The sequence below is a fragment of the Hydra vulgaris genome, chromosome 06, assembly GCF_038396675.1.
Source record: "Hydra vulgaris chromosome 06, alternate assembly HydraT2T_AEP".
NCBI classification, from domain to species: Eukaryota; Metazoa; Cnidaria; class Hydrozoa; order Anthoathecata; family Hydridae; genus Hydra; species Hydra vulgaris.
Genome location: NC_088925.1, coordinates 49,711,206 through 49,728,934, shown reverse-complemented (window position 1 = coordinate 49,728,934; position 17,729 = coordinate 49,711,206). Strand labels below are relative to the sequence as shown.

Genomic DNA, 17,729 nt, shown 5'->3' with positions numbered 1-17,729 from the left:
TATAAATGATTTCAATTAAGTTCTATATTTTTATATTCATTACTTTATAGACATGTATACATTTTTTGTTTTTTTCCTAATATTATTGCCTAATCATGAATCAAAACTAATGTGCCCGGTATGGATTGGAGAAGCAGGTCACAACTACAATATTCAAGAAAGATTTGATGCTGTGCGTAAAGATAGTAATATGTAAGTAGCTGAACTTTATTAATTAGCATTATATATTTAACTCTTACATTCTTTTTTATGAACACACACACAATTGCACACACACACACACACACACACACACACACACACACACACACACACACACACACACACACACACACACACACACACACACACGCACACACACACACACACAAACACACACACACACAAGTACACACACACACACATGCACACACACACACAAGCACACAAATATATATTATTGTGTGAGTGCTGAGATTCAGCAATATTTCTGCTAAATTTCTCCGGGTTGGGAAGAAATTTAGCGGAATTTTCCACCCAAATTTTTTTCCTAGAATAGCCACTGTATATATATAAATATATATATATATATATATATATATATATATATATATATATATATATATATATATATATATATATATATATATATATATATATATATATATACATACATATATACATAGATATATTTATATATATATATATATATGCGGTAGTGGTGTAGTGGTAGAGCGCTCGCTTCATAAGCGAGTGGTTCCAAGTTCAATCCCCACCACGTCCCTGGTAGTACCGCACTTAACTTGTTTCTCCGCGCAGCAACATTGTTCATCAAGGTTCGTATTTGAGAGTTATAGAGTTGAGAGAGGGTTATACCACAAATGTAGTGGCCTTCTTGGCCTTGAGGAGGTGAATTAACAAAAAAATATATATACATATATACATAAATACTATTAGTGCCATAAAAAGTTGTACTTTCTTTGTTTTATAAATTTATACAAAGTTGGATTTATCTATAGGCCATCTAGGCTGCAGCCTCATTCAAAAACAAAAGAACTGTAAAGTTATAAAGTTACAGTGGGGTGTGCTCTGTTGTCAAAACAAAACAACAAACAACTAAAAGATCAGAAAAAAAGAAAAATCTAAAAATGACTGCGTCATCACCCATTTTGAAAAAAGAAATTTGCTTTTATGTCTACATTTAGAAACTAATTCATTCATCTTATTTAATAAGTTATAATTAATGTAAGATATTTTGACATTAAACATCACTTTTTATAGAGACAGGGATTATCTTTTTTTGAATATTTTTGGAAACATCTATACATTTTTATTTTTTTCCGGATATCCAAATAGTTTTCTGGAAATGCAAGTTAAAAATATTTTTTTGTTACTAAATAATTAGAAAAATTTTAATTATTTGGTAACAAAAATAATATTTTCAACTTACAAGTTAAAAATATTGTTTTTGTTATCAAATAATTAAAATTATTTGGTAACAAAAAAAATATTTTTAACTTACTAGTTAAAAATATTTTTATAATAAATGTGCCCTTTAAATAGTTTGTGTTGATTTAAACACTTTGTGTTGATTTAGTTTACAACTTTGTGTTGTAATTTTTCCCTTAGTTTAAAATTTTTGTATTTGTTATATTCTTTCATTGACAAATGTTTTGAAATAGTAAATACTTGCACTCATGGAACTACGTCAATATAGTAGCTCTTTATACTTCCCAACAATGTTTGCACCTGATTGCAATTTTTGTTTAATTATTGGTAAAAAAATAAAAATTAAATGGTAAAACATAATCTCGGCTAAACAAAAATCTTAGTGCTTATAAGTTTTTATTGATTTAGTATTCAAAAATAAATCAGTGACTTAATTCTTTGCTTTTGTTGTTTTGATTTATTTGTTTTATAATATTATAATGATAATTTGATTGAGAAAAGGTCAACGATTTTCTTATTTCTTGATATTACAATAAATTTTTCAAAATATTCCATACTTCATATTTTAAGCATGTTTTCTTTTTATTCTTAAAGATTATTAGACAAGAATTTTAAAATTCATCTCCAAAGCTATTTATTTTAAGTTTAATAACAGATTTTCCCCTCAACTGTTTTCAATGATCTATCCTCTTTTTCATTTTTGAAACTGAATGCTGCAAATTTGTCAGTCATTTCTTCATCGGCACTGTCCATTTCATTGTCCAATTGTGGTAACTTATCGTATTAAGTCTTTACAACCTTGTAATATTGCTTCCATATTTCATAATATGTATGTACCTATTATCTTTTTCTATTTCCATTTAATAATTGTTGACAACATTACTTTTTTTCTTTTTCAAATTTAAATATTTTTGCTATTTAAAAACATTAAATAACATTTTTAATTTAGTTTAACATAAGTTATACTTAAAAAAAAATTTATACTGTACATGATTTGAAAAATTTAGAAATATTTATTTTGATTATTAACGATGTGTGGAATATTGCAAACAATAAATCAAATAAATCTTACTTAACAACCCTTCTAAAGAAAGGTGTGCAGTTGCACGCCTTATATGACCATGCATGCAATATTTTTTTTTACAACTTGACCACAGTTTTTTGCATATTTTGATAAATTGTGCATTTAAAAAATCTGCTAAAAAAACTAAACTAATTTAAAACTGAAAATTAAATCCTCATTTGTAGTGGCCTTCTCGGCCTTGAGGAGGTGAATAACATAAAAAAAAAAAAAAAAAAATCTACTGAGAAAAAAATACTGAAAAAGAAAACAAAATTGTAACAAAATATAAAATTTTAATTAAATAAACTATAAAAAAATTTGATAAATAAAAATAAAATCTTTAAAAAAAAAAAAAAAAATTTTTTTTTAATTTTTATACAACTCTTCTATCCTTATTTTTAGGGTTGTTGTTTTATTTAGCTTCCAGTTTTGATACAAGTTGAGGAAAAAAACATATTATTATTTATTACAGTTTTATAACAATTGAAAGTTTTTATATGCAATTTATTCACGATTTATCAGTCCACATATTAAGAAACTAATTTGCTATATACACTAGAACTTTTGAACAATGAGAAACTTTTTTGTTGCCTTTATTCGTTTTTATGTCTTTTCATGTTTAAAAATGTTATTGCTAAATTAGACACTTTTTCTTTTTTGAAAAAGAATATGAAATAGAAAACCCCACTATTAATAAGTGAACCATGTAAAAATGCTTTCAATCTAGTTCCTTAAAACATTCACGTTTTTTTTTAATCGTCTTCTATTATTATTTTATGATATTTGTTACATTTTTAATTGCTTTTTTATTGTATTATCAATCATTTATATAGTCTCTATTATACTATTTTGTATCAATTTTATTTATATTTAAACTGATGATGACTATTTTATAGTCATCCATTTTGAATTATTAAGCAAAATGTTTTTTACAAATTTTGTCTATAAGAATATGTTTTGTGCTCGAAAGTAAATATTTATATACATATATTTATTTTTTCAATCAACTTTGATTTTATTGTTAAAAGTTTGAAGTAAAGTTTTCGAATGTAAGCGTTTATACCAAAAATCAATAGTCTGAAATGGTATTACGTCAAACGAAACATTTTTATTTTTGATTTGGAATATAAAGAAAAACCTGGTTATGGGTTATTATAGTGCTATGATAATTGACCTGTTAATAATCATGCTGTCGTGTTGTGTAAACTTGTTTATAAAATAATTCCTGTTAGGTTGTATGACAAATAGTATGACACACTTAGGTGGGTCATACTATTTGTCATATTATGGTGTGTCATACTAGTTATTTCTCCACAAAAAAAACTTGTATTTATATATAATTTAACTAAATAAAACTTCATTTAAAAACTACAAAATGTTTAAACTATTGGGAATCATGATTTAGGATTCACATATATTCAAGAAAATTTTTGATACATAGTAAATTTTTGGCCAACTTGGAACATTTGTTGGCTGAAATATAATTTGATTTACTTCTTCTGTCGGCAGATCACAATTAAGAATAGACTCATAGGAAATCCAGTCAATGAATTGTTTGTATCAAGTTACATTTTCGGAGGCAGTTTCTTTTTTTTTTTTTTTTGATTTCCAGAACTTTTTCTGCCTCTTTCATTTTTATTATCAGTTTAAAATTTTTTGTTACCAGGGCTTTTTTTTTTCACAATTAACTATTCCTTGCTTTTATTTCTTTAACATCTCTGAGCAAAGTATGTTTATCATAATTTCTACTTTTTTATTTTATTGTTGTTTCAGTCTGCTAAGCTGATAAATAGTGTGTCTCAGTCCTTCAATAAAAATGAGTTTGTCTTTATTTCTAAATCACATAACCGTGTAAATTCTTACAATGAACTCAATTATTTATATAAGGTTTTTTAAGTTCTTGCTGTCCAACTCATGTTTTAAAATCCTAACTCTGCAAAGTCTATTGTCAACCATCTAGAATAATTAGTTAGCCAGTTCTAAGTAAAGTCATATTTCTTGGTATTTTTTCCTGGTTTTATTTCCAGCCAATGCATTGTTTTGCCTGACCACGCTGTATTAACATTAGTAGTCACCAGCCATCTCTTTAAGGCTTTTATTCGTGCCATTCTTTTTCAAAATTTATATATATTTTGAGCTATTATTTCAGCATGTTTCATATATTTTTAAACTTTTTCAGGTGTGAAGTGGAAAAGAAATTTCTGATCTCTTGAAATACTGAATAATACTTCTTTTTTAATGTGGTAGAATAATATTTTGATGTTTTAAAATATTTTGATGTTTTTAAATATTTTGATGTTTTTAAATATTTTGATGCTTTCAAATATTTTGATGTTTTTAAATATTTTGATGCTTTCAAATATTTTGATGTTTTTAAATATTTTGATGCTTTTAAATGTTTTGATAAACCTACTGTTAATAGAACATTAGTATTTTCAACTCCATCAAAAAAATAACACAATCAATAATGCTAGTTATTCATTGAGTATCAAATTCTATTGAAAGACACTGTTTAGTTTTTGAGCTTTGAATTTGCATGAACCCATCTTGAACTTTTTTTCTATTGACACATTAGATTGAGTTTAGTATTACTGCTTGTTATTAATTATTCATTACTAAATGATACCTCTGTATTGCCAAAGTCAAATTGGAAACTTTCCTGATTTCTAATGGTTTGTTGTAGCTCTTTGTATGTTTTTTATTGTAGTTACAAATAAAATAATTGACTTTTTATTAGTTTATATTTTGTAAAATAATGCTAAAAGTAATTTTTATTATACTTTTTTAAACAGATATGTCTTAACCTAAGTACAATACAATTAGTACAATTAACCAGTAGCGTAGCGAAGGGCCCATAGCCGCAGGAGGGCCCAGAGCTATTTGGGGTCCAATCCAAAATTTTATATATTTTTTTTAAAGTTGTCATTCTTAAAAGTAATATGTATATAAACATAGCATCATTAGCAATTTTTGCTATTATTATATAGCTAAGAACTACAAATTCTTTTTCTGACTATTTTTTTAGCTTTAATAATAATCTTGACTAATACTTCAAATAGTGATAATAAAGCTTTTTATTTATATCTAAAAAATTAAAACAAACTGTATTAACTCATAAATGTACAATTTAACTAAGTGGTGGGTATGATGTTGTAAGGTTTTAAAGCAAAATACAATAGTAAAGCTATTGTATTAAAACAATAACTTACTTTAAAAAAAAGATTGCTAAGACGGGCGTCGAGGTGGCAGTGTAGCTGACTTCATTACTGATGTATTTATTTCTCATGAAGTTAATTAGTTTTATAAAACTTTTCTCAAACAAGTTTTGGCATCTGTAAAAGTTAACAATAAACACATACTTATCTAGGTCATACATTGATTAAATAATGCAATTTAATATAATATATCGCTAAATCCTTCAAATTAGCTCATAGCTTAATTAGAAAACCCTATGATTGCTGCTTCATTTTTGGTAATTTTAACATATCACATTTTCTATGTCCAGATATTCTACAGTTGCTCAAACTATATGTTGGATCATTTAACTACAGAAGTAATTCTATTTTTAAAATTGTTTCCTAATGCTATATTAGGTTATAATACTAAGGGTAGCTTTAGTATCACTTGAGGAATTTTTGCTTCAAAACTGTAACCCGAAAGTAAATCTCAGTTGTTTATTTATAGCTAAGGTGATTACGATTTAATATTAAACTTTATTAGCATCAATCAACTGGAATATTTTATTTCTGAGTAAAACTGCGGGTCAAATGTTTAATTTATTCATTTCTAACAATTGTACTGATTGCAAATATTCTATCCCCAAGGTTAATAAAACAAAGAAAAAGTGCGATCCTTGGGTTACTCCATATATAAAAACCTTATCCAAGCAAAAAACTCCGCTTTGTATATCATTATTAAATGGAAGAATAATAAACTTAAAATAACTTGTTATCTTCTTAATCGTTCTGTTAAAGATGAAAAATTGAAAGCAAAAAGAGCACATAAAAAAGAAAGAATATTAAAATCCCTCTGAATAATTTCCATTGTTAAAAAAGTGATACTAATCTGAATGAACTTATAATGACAACTTGGGTTTTTTGAATATTTTTTTCATTAACTAAAATCTTTCATAAATTCAGTTGCTTGCAAAAATAGTCTAAACTCTGTTGCTTGCAAAATAGTCAAAATACTTGTTAAGAACAGAATCTTTAAGCACATTAATGGTAATAAAATGCCGTGTTGATAAAATCCACATGGCTTTCTTTACCAAAAATTATGTGCGACTAATCTAATAGAAACTTTTGATATTATTTTATCTTCTAAAGTATTTCACCAATTTATTGCTGTAATCTTGAAGCTTTGATTCTCTACCTCAAAACAGACTTATGTTAAAATTAAGATATTTCAAAATTAATGGGAAACTATATAAAAAGTATAATAAATCAATCCCTAAAAAGCTCTACTTAAATGCGAAATTTAGGAGTCATTATTTCATGTAACGCCAAGTGTAGCACATTTTTGAACAGTTGTCTCAAAGTCCTTATAAATTCTTTGGTATGCAATAAGACATTCACTTTTATTGATGAAAAAATGGTTCTCAAGTTATATGAAGTGTTTATTAGACTACACCATAAATATACAGTGTCTCTTAGGGCTTTTTATTTAAAACTGATAAAATCTTGGTTGAATCTATTCAACGCAAAGCAACAAAATGGGCTTTCAGCTTAAAACATCTTTAATACTGTGAAAGACTAAGAAGATTGAATCTACCATCATTGACTACGTGTTTTGGTAGATGCAGTGATAAGCTTAGGGTTAAGAGCACTTTTCCCCCGCATTTTACACATTGAAAATTTCCGCATTTTTGCATTATGCCTGTGTTCACAATAACATATTATAAAATAAGTTGCTTATTTAAAAATATAATAGCAACACGTATGTATATTTGACATTACCTATTAGCAACTGCAAAAAGATCCTTAAGCACATTAAAACACATTTAAGGACAACACATGCGCAAACCATTTTGTCTGCACAAGAACTTATAGCTATGAAGCAGAAATAGAAACTTAATTAAATTTAAAAAGTGTTATAGACCAATTTGCAGCTATAAAGAAAAGAAAAAAACTTTTACTAGGTTTTCTACTTACTAGACTCGCAATGTATGACATTCTGGATTCTATTTAATTAAATCAAAATTGTATTTAAAATAAGGCTTTTGTTTTATGTATAATTTTTGTCAAGAAAAAGGAAAGGAAGGGGCGAGGGAGTAGAAAAGTAATTTAGGGGCCCGGATTAAAAAGTTGCGGGGAGGCCTATTTTTTGTCGTTATGCTACTGCAATTAACTTAAAATGTTTGTTAAAATTATTTAGTTTGTCTCTCTTAATTATATTTTAGTTTAACATAACATAAATCGATTTAGAAGTTTAAATAATTTTTGTTAAACAACTAATTCAAATTTAAAACTAATTAAAAGAATTCTTAACTCTTCTTTCTCTAATTTTAATCTTTTCTCTTTGAAATCATCCAATTTTATGTGGACTGGTATTTTATGGTAGTTCCTTTTGTCTAAGTATAAAAGTTAACTTAGTCTTTGTTTTTGCATTTACTATGGGCTTCATTGTTAGATTCTGAAAAACAGTTTATTACTAGACCAATAATTGGCAATTACAATTCAGTTTACCAAACAGTTAGTGAAGTTTAGCTACAAATCTATCTTTATTCTTTAAGCTTGCTTTTTCCCTGGGGAACATATGGGCTACATTTTATTTACATTTCCACCAATATTGCAATATATAATGTTTACATTATATATTGCAATATTGGTGGAAATGTAAATAAAATGTAACATTAGTTATTCTGACACAAGCGTAACCCTGGTAACTTTTTCTTATTTTTGATAAACATTGATGTTCTGATACATTTTCAGGACCTGAAATAATGCTTAATCTAATCCACTTTTTTGTTGTTGTTGTTCCTGATGATATCGACTCATAATTAAATAGCCACTTTATAATTTGCTAACTGTAAACTTAAAGCTTAATATAAAAGTTTTCTAGTTTGATAAGTTAACAATTTTTTATAGCTTTTATATCACATAGAACAAAATTAACTATAATTATGTCATTTTCAAACACATTTTCCAATATCTTAATGTAAATTAAAATTATTTTTTTTAATTTTAGGTTTGAAATATCAGGCAACCAAAAAAGTTTGTGCGGTTTTGCAGATCCATAAATAAATACACATAAAAACAGTTTTAATAATAAGTTTATTCTGAAAAATAGTCTCCTTCAGCAAGAATAACTTTGCCAAAGCTGCTTGTTTTTGGTGAAGAGCAACCGAAACTCTGTCCAATTGGGTTAAGTATATCTCAGTAGTAATGGTTGTCCACTTGGTAGCAATTCATAGTGAACGATACCTGCTTTAGTCCACCATACACACAGTAAAACCTTTTGTTGGTGAAAACAGAAAAGGTGTTGTATTCCACCAGGGCAACGCCAGACCGCACACCGCAAAAATCACGTGGGAAACTCTAGCATGTTTACAATGGGAGATTCTACCTCACCCTCTGTATTCACCAGACCTTGCGCCAAGCGACTATCACCTGTTTTTGGCCCTGGATAATCATATGAGGAATCGACAGTTTCGAAATAGACAAGATCTCGAAAATGAGTTAATTCAATTTTTTAGCTACCAAACTCAAGACTTTTATAAAAATGGAATATACCAGCTTGTTTCACGATGGGAGAAAGTTATTCTTGCTGAAGGAGACTATTTTTCAGAATAAACTTTATTAAAACTGTTTTTATGTGTATTTATTTATGGATCTGCAAAACTGCATGAACTTTTTTGGTTGCCTGATATTTGTAAGATGTTCTCCTTATATTGTATTTTTTTTAAAAACAAATATTAAAAAAAAAAAATAGTATAACACATCCTATTACAAATTTAATAAGTGAATTGGATTTAATTGAGTTGAGTAATTTATAGGATAAAATAAATATTCTATAGAATAAAATATATAATCTATAGAAAAAATATATATAATCTATTGGGTAAACAATTAATACTACATATCACTTATACATTTTCAGATGATTTTTTAAAAGTTTTTTCAATTTAGATTGACTGTCACTCATGTACATTTGCGCTCAAAAAGTTCAAATGAAGATGATGATATGTATGATTACACCTTAAGATTTTGTGGTAATGAAAATGATGTTGCAGTTTCACAAGTAGACATTAACAAGAATAATAGATCAATAGGAAAGATTGATAGTTCTTCACTCTTGGTTGGAGGAGGTGAGATTATGTCGTATATATAATACATAAAGGCTGGTAAAGTTGCTTGTTACCTAGTAACTGACTAAATATGGCATTTTAGCAAACATATATTAATACAGCCTGCAAAATTCAGGTCCGCATTCGACAATGCTGACACAAAAGCTGACCTATATTTGCTTTGCAACAGCAAACAACTACCAACCTAAATTTTTTAAAGTGTTGCATGCAAAAATAAAAATATGTAAAAATTATGTTTGTTCATTATAAGTTCATAATTTATTTATTGTAATTACTTTTTTTTTTCAAGTTTGACAAGTTTATTTAAAAAAAAGTTAATTTATTTTTCCCTTTTTGCTCAAGTTTATTTAGGTTAGTTGAAAAGGTAATAAAAGTTTGAGTAAAATAGCTTGAGAACAACAGACATTTTTCAAATGTGTATTGTTCTCACGCTTTTTAAATCAAAATTTTGGGGCAGTTAATATTATATTAAGTTTTAAAATTAATAATAATTTATTTTATAAGTTAAAACTGTTCTTTTACATGTTTACTGTTTGTTTTTGTTTAATATTATTTAAAATCAAAAAATTTATTAAGTTTAGTCTTGGTATAGTAATGTAAAACACATGTGGAAAAGAAACATGAAATAAAAAACATTTAACTTTTTTTAAATTTGATACAAGTTAGAGTTTTTAATAAATCCATTCAAAATAAAGGACGCAACGGTTTGCACAAAGCAAACTCAAAACAAGTCATAATGCCTAACAAAATTGTTATTGAAAAATGGGGGTTTAAATTATGCTGCTTTCAAACAAATGATTCAGATGAAGTAACTTTAATTTAGTGTAAAACTTGCAAATAATATTCAATGCTTTTGAAAAAATGTCACAATAGAAATAAAGGCTGTGCTAAATTAGCAGCAAAAACATTTTTATGCAGAACATCAGTCATAAAAAAGAATAACAAATTTTTTACATTCTCATATGCATGCCGCAGCTGTGTAAAGTTTGACTTTAATTTACTTAAAGTTACTAGTTCATACATTATTGTCACTATTTATTTTTATTGTTACGGTATTGTGACCATTATATATCAGGGTGTAAACCAGTAAATGCAATAAAAAAATCATTGCGTCATGAATAATTTTTGATTGTTGATAAATTTAAAATAAATATAAATTAGATGTTATATTAAAAAAATTTTTAGTAAGCATGTATTTTTATGATAAATTTAAGCGTTTGAAACTATTTTTTCAAATCTGTCTAGAAATCTTTTAAAAGGTTGTTTTTGTTAACTTTAAATTACGAATAAGTTAAATTAAATCTTTCTATTGCAATGGAATGATTGCTTTTATTCTTTTGTGTTTCTATTTTTACAAAGAATTGTTTAAAAGCTTTTTTTTAAAACATGACTTACTAATCAGAGCATAAAATGATTAAAAATTACTATTTTAAAAAGAATAAGTTATTTGCAACTTTTTGAAAAAATGTTCATACTATTTAAAAATATTATATTCTTTTCTTTTCAATAAATTAGCTTCACTTTTTGATAAATTAAATAAAATTTGTTCTTTTATTAAACAGTCATTAGAAGTAATTTGTAAAAAGTGTTTTGCATATCTTAATTAAAACGTTTCAAAAGTTTTAACATTTTTTGCTTCAAGTTTAAGTTTTTTAAGTTTTATTTTAAAGTTTATAATTTTTTGTAAACAGCCCTCGAAATTAGGGTTGGCATTCATCAATGCCCACCTTACTGCTAACCTTAAATTGTTTGAGGTTGGCAAAAGGTTGGCCAACCTAATATCTATGTCTTATAGTAAGATCTTTGTATCAATTTTTTTTGCCAACCTGATGCCGACTTTTATAAGATTGAGATCAGCAAATTACTGCAAACCTCATTTTTCCTAATTCCAAGGGTTATATATATATATATATATATATATATATATATATATATATATATATATATATATATATATATATATATATATATATATATATATATATATATCTGCTGTGACTGGGGGCCTATTATTTTTTACGGATTATCGGCAACTCTGCTATAAAATTATACTTTGGAGTCAAAATATGACTCTTATTGAGTTTAATTAGTTTATTTAGAAATATCTATATTAAAATGTAATTAAAAGTTAAATTTTTATATTAAAAAAAGATTAAAACAAAGAAAATATTTGCATGTATTTTAACAACAATAGATACAAATCATTCTTTTCTAAACAAAGTTATGATAAATTTATGACAAATATATAACTTTTAATGCAGGTTCTTTATTAGATCTTGTAATTTGTGCACAAAAATTGTTTAAAAATATATTAGCAAGTGTGTTGCAATGTTTTTGATTAATTTCAAAATAGTAAAATTCAGAAACAAGCAAAAAGATGTCACTTAAGGACTTATGACAAACTTTATCTTTTATCAAATAGAATGAGACAAAACAAAAAAAAAACAATTGGCAAACATTGTCTGGTGGAATTTTAAGACCACCACGATCTATAGACTTGAGGTACTCACCAAACTTTTCATAATAATGTAATGTTTGATTGAACAAAATGTTTTCATTATATTCATTTCTACATACATAACCAGCAATATAAATCAAAGACATTTTGGTAGTATCAGAAATTGATGACTCTAGTTTTTCTAAATTGTCAAATATTTCACTACCTGCTTCACATAAAACATAAATATGTACAAGAAGCACACTCATGACCTGAACTAATATCAAAAGAATCTATGTCAATATTTAAAGATAACAACAGTGATGTGTGATTTATATGCAATTTTTCTAGAATATGTTGAACATTTATAAAGTAGGCACCCCCGGAACCTTGTCTCAATTTCCTAAATTCTTTTTCTAAGTGGTCACTTGTAAACATACCAAAAGGAACGTAATCATGACTTGTTGCTAATAAATATATACATAGCTCGACAATACCATAGCAAGTATGGTGAATTGATTTTGCAGTGTCATTAGACTGCTTCACTCTTTTGCCATTTTTACAACACATTTCAAGAGCCATATCACAAAACTGAAGTAGAGTATTAAGACGGCAATCATCAGGACCACAAATAGGTGCTTCTAGTGGATCATTGTGTCTTACATCAGCTCCACAACCTTTCACATTCAAAATTTTCCACCAGGTTATTACTTTATTTATAAATGTTGCAGTATCCTTAGAATTTGAAATTATTTGAGAATAGGTCAGCAAGGCATGATATGTCTTATCTGAAAAAACTTTAAGGCAAGTAGATACATTTTGCCTTTCAATTGGCTTGTGAGCTATTGCAGTTTCATTCAAGTCTGACAATTTGACTAACTTTTCTGATTCAATTTGATATAAGCATTCAAGGTGCTCCCATTTAGCTGTTCTTTGAATACCATTATCACTGTACACTAGCTCCCCAGTTTTTCTTGTAAGCCATAGATTCCTAATGTTTTTCAATAGATGAACAAAGTCAAACAGTAAATACATCCCATCTTCCGTTTTCCAAGGTTTTTCTGGAATAGCATGACATAATTTAAAAAATGCTTGGTTTACATGATTACAATCACAGATAACAACTTTTACATCGCTAGGTGATGATTTTATAAGTTTTATGTTGGAGTTTATTTGTTTAAACAGAAAATTTGAACTTAATTTTGAAATTGGAATCATCTTGTACAGAAATTTAGGACCACGTTTGAGACATACTATCATAATTCCCAAAACAGTTTTAGCCAATAATGATGGATCATCTAAAGATTTACCAAACAATGTTCCACCATGGTAAAGCGTCATTTTTTTGACATATACTTCATCATGAATAATTATACAAATTTTTTGTTTTTCTTCAATGTTTTTGAAAACTGAGTCTAAGAAACTAGCATCATCAATTTTGCAAACTTTTGATGTTATGCGTGTCATGGTACTAACTGATGGCAATTGAAAATCGTTTCTTAGTTTATTGTATAAAGCATGTGATGTTGAAAAATATTCAAAACTACGTATAATTGTATCTGATTCATTTTTTTTTTTTCCAATAAGTTTTGCAGACATAACTGATATTTGTTGCTGAATAATGTTTTTCTTATGATCTATTTCCATGACATTTAAAAAATGTAGTATTTCCTCAAACTTTGACCAAGAATCAACAATATTTATACAATTTTTACACAAATTTTTTATAAAACATTTTATTCCACAATAAAATGTTTCAAAATGTAAATTCTCGAAAATTTTAACAAGAAATAAAGGAATACCATCATAAAACATAATAGATTGAACATTAATTGTTTTTTCAATCATATATGCTATAACTGAAACTGAAAAAACCCTGAGAATATTTAATAAAACATTTTTAAAATCAATATATGTTGCTGTATCAGCCAATAAAAAAGTGCTAAGTTCATCAGTTCTAACATTTCTAACAATGCTTAAAGATTTCCATGTTGTGCGATGACATGGTAATGGAGTAGGTATTTGACTTGAGGGTATTCCTGATCATACAGATGGTGGCATTTTCGGTCTTTGTTTTCCTTGAACAGTAACTTTTTCAAAAACTGTTGGCTTATGTAATTGGCAAATTATATAAGCCAACAGTTTCATCTGAAACTAAAAGATTAGAATTTGGAACACTTTTTATCCAAATATTTCTTTGTTCTTTATCTTTAGGAAAACGATAAACTGGTATTTTTTCAAAGTTTTTATTATTTTTAGTACTTTGGTAATTAGTTTTGCAGCCATATACACAACACTTTTTTGGCATCTATAAAGTATAATTATTTAAAAGAATATAAAAATATGCATAAAATGCTCAATGTTCTTGAAAGAACAGAGCAATTATATATTAGTAGAAAATCACTTTTTTCTGATGAATCTTTGTTGATGAAACACAGTGTAAAATGAAAAAAAATTTTTGTCAAGTGATTTTCTACTAATATAAATATATATATATATATATATATATATATATATATATATATATATATATATATATATATATATATATATATATATATATATATAAGTTGAAAAAGTATATATTATATATAACTCCTAATACTCTAAAGAGTTTACAAGTAAGTAAAAATACAGTGTTTTAAAATTATTTACAAAAATTTATAATTTAAAAAACATTAATAATACAAAGTTATTGGAAATATAAAAGAATAAACAAGATTAAAAGTTGAAAAAGTTAAAAATTCTTTTTTAATACACTTTTTTAAGTTTTTTAATGTGAGCTTTTCACCTTCACAATTTTTAGAATATTAAAATAGGCCCCCAGTCACGGCTTACGGTTGCGCGATGACTAGGCCTTCAGTATAGATCGCCTTGATATATATATATATATGTATATCATTTATGATAAAAAGGAACTCTTTGTGTTGATAAAATCAATTATACATCATATAAAAACTATTAAAATAATTAAGAAAACTATTTGAATTATCGATTTACATGGGTATTAAATTTAATGCTCCTACCCCTAATTATCAGTTATTTGATAATTAGGGGTACTTGACAATAATTTGTTGCATTTCTTATCATTTCATTGGATTCCTCACCTCAGATATAGCCAGGTACCAATTTTTAAGTTGAAAAATTAAATATTTTTAAGGCTATTTGACTTGAAACCTCTAAATAAACGTCACAAATTCTGAGAGAACAAGAGTGGACTGGCAAATATCTGATAAAGGTAGATTATTCGTATTTTAGGATCTCTTAGAGACTTAATTATTGAAGGTATATTTTGAAGGTATTTTTTTACTAAATCTCAGCTTCATAAAAATCAGTAAAATCTATAACTATATTAACTATATAGTTTATAAAGTTAGTTAGATTTTACTGTTTACTATAACTAAATCAAATCGTGTAAAAATTGGTTTTGTGCAATAGTCATCTATATATCCTACTCCTATCCTAGATATACATCCTACTCCTATCCTATATATAAATATCCAAATTTTTTTCAAATTTTGTATCTTTTAGAGGACTTTTTGCTGTTGATGTATAGTCATGGTGAAAAATATCGTTCAGATGGTCATTGCAAGGGAACATCAAGAAATGCATGGGTAATTCTTCGTTGTGAGGACCATGGGGAGGTAAAATATTTTATGAATTAGACCTCTATTAGACATTTATTCATTAAAATTTTATTTTTACCAAGTAATACTTGAATTGATTCTATAATATTATAATATAAAATGTTATTTATTATATAAATTAAGTATAAATATATAAAATTTATAAATTTGAATTTAGTATTTGTATTATATATACTACATATATATATATATATAAATATATATATATATCAGGCCTTGTTAAGAAGCGTTACGCAGCTCGCATTTTGCTTGCAAAAAGGCGATTTGCCTACGCGTTCAGCAGTTTTGCGTTACACACAAACTTATATCTTTTAGAATATTTTTAATTATCTTTTGATATCGTTTATGTGACGTTTATTCTGAAGATAGTCGTAAGTAAAAGTCGCAATTGTAAACTAATAGATTTTTTGTTAAAGAAATAGTTTGTTTAATAATTTTTTTTATTGTTGTTAAAAATTAGCTAAAAAAATTAAAGTGTTTTAAGTTTTATCTTAAGAAATTAAATATATAAATTCCTTTAAATGTAAAAATTATTTTTTGTCATAATAGTTTAAAAAATGCACGATTTATTTTAATGTAAATATTTTATAAGATATTTTGTTTATTGTTAATTCAATAACGTAAAGTTTTAATGACGTTCGTTTAATTTACGAAAATAAATTATGATCACGAATATGTTATCGGTAACTGATAAATAAATAAAAAAACTCTTTATTGTTTAAAAAAATTATTAAAAAGAGTTCACAAATTAAATAAGAAAAAAATTATTAACAGTTAATAAAATAATCAAAAACCAACTATAAAATCATAAGAAAATAAACAAACATTATTTTACGTTTTATGAAAAAAATATTTTTTTCAAAATAAAATTTAGTTCATATTTGAAAAAAATAATAAAAATGATTTTTTAAATAAGAAATTAGATTTTATTTGTAACTTTTGTTCTAGTGAGAAAAAAACTAACTGTTTGTATGATTTTTAACGCGTTAATAAAATAACTTTAATTACAATGCGGTACTTGAAAAGACGCTAGTGACGCAATATAACTTCTAACGATGCAAAATATATTTGATGAGTTGAGTTACTTAGAAATGCGTTACACGTTTTCGCTACGCAGCGAAATCTCGTAACAAGGCCTGATATATATATATATATATATATATATATATATATATATATATATATATATATATATATATATATATATATATATATTTATTTATTTATATAATTAAATTATATATATAAAAAAATTTAATAAATTAAATTTCTTTATTATCTCTCGAGAATATTTAGGCTCAATAGCAAAACAATAGCAAAAATATTTATTAAACTTGAAAAAATAAAAAACAAAACTAAAAAATAGTAAACATTAAATTTTGTTTTATATTAGCGTCTCTTTTGATATTTAAATTTTTTTTGTTTTGTTTATTTTTTTGTTATAAAAATTGATTTAATCAAAAAAAATGAAAAAACATTAATTATTACAAAAGATTAAATGAAATCTTATAGAGAGTTTGTTTTTTTATAATTAAATAAAAAACTTCTTCTATTGGTATTACTCTATTATTAATTTTTTTAAATAATATTTTGAGGGAGTTTAGATATCCTTCTTATCAAGAATAAATATACTTGATAATGTTATCAAATATAAAGATATTTGATAATGATGATTATAATCTAAACTTCCGCGATATATTATATAATTACGCGGTAGTGGTGTTGTGGTATAGCATTCGCTTTATAAACGAGAGGTTCCGAGTTCGATCCCCACCACGTCCCTGGTAGTACTGCGCTCAACTTGTTTCTCCGCGCAGCGGCCTTGTTTGTCAAGGTTTATGTTTCGGA

At 25.9% G+C, this 17,729-nt stretch overlaps 1 protein-coding gene and 1 long non-coding RNA gene across 2 annotated transcripts in view; one reads left to right on the top strand and one right to left on the bottom strand.

The window, feature by feature from the left end:
• LOC136081943 (uncharacterized) overlaps positions 1-5,965 on the bottom strand; it is a 73,145-nt gene extending 67,180 nt beyond the window's left edge. Inside the window, exon 1 of the long non-coding RNA XR_010639259.1 lies at positions 5,954-5,965. This is a non-coding gene — a long non-coding RNA (uncharacterized LOC136081943). The remainder of the gene's footprint in view (positions 1-5,953) is intronic.
• Positions 1-17,729, top strand: part of LOC105849645 (cation-dependent mannose-6-phosphate receptor) — a 40,133-nt gene that overhangs the window by 125 nt on the left and 22,279 nt on the right. The window contains exons 2-4 of the mRNA XM_065800385.1: positions 51-192; positions 9,619-9,797; positions 15,766-15,878. Coding sequence (XP_065656457.1) covers positions 51-192; positions 9,619-9,797; positions 15,766-15,878 — 434 coding nt within the window. The remainder of the gene's footprint in view (positions 1-50; positions 193-9,618; positions 9,798-15,765; positions 15,879-17,729) is intronic.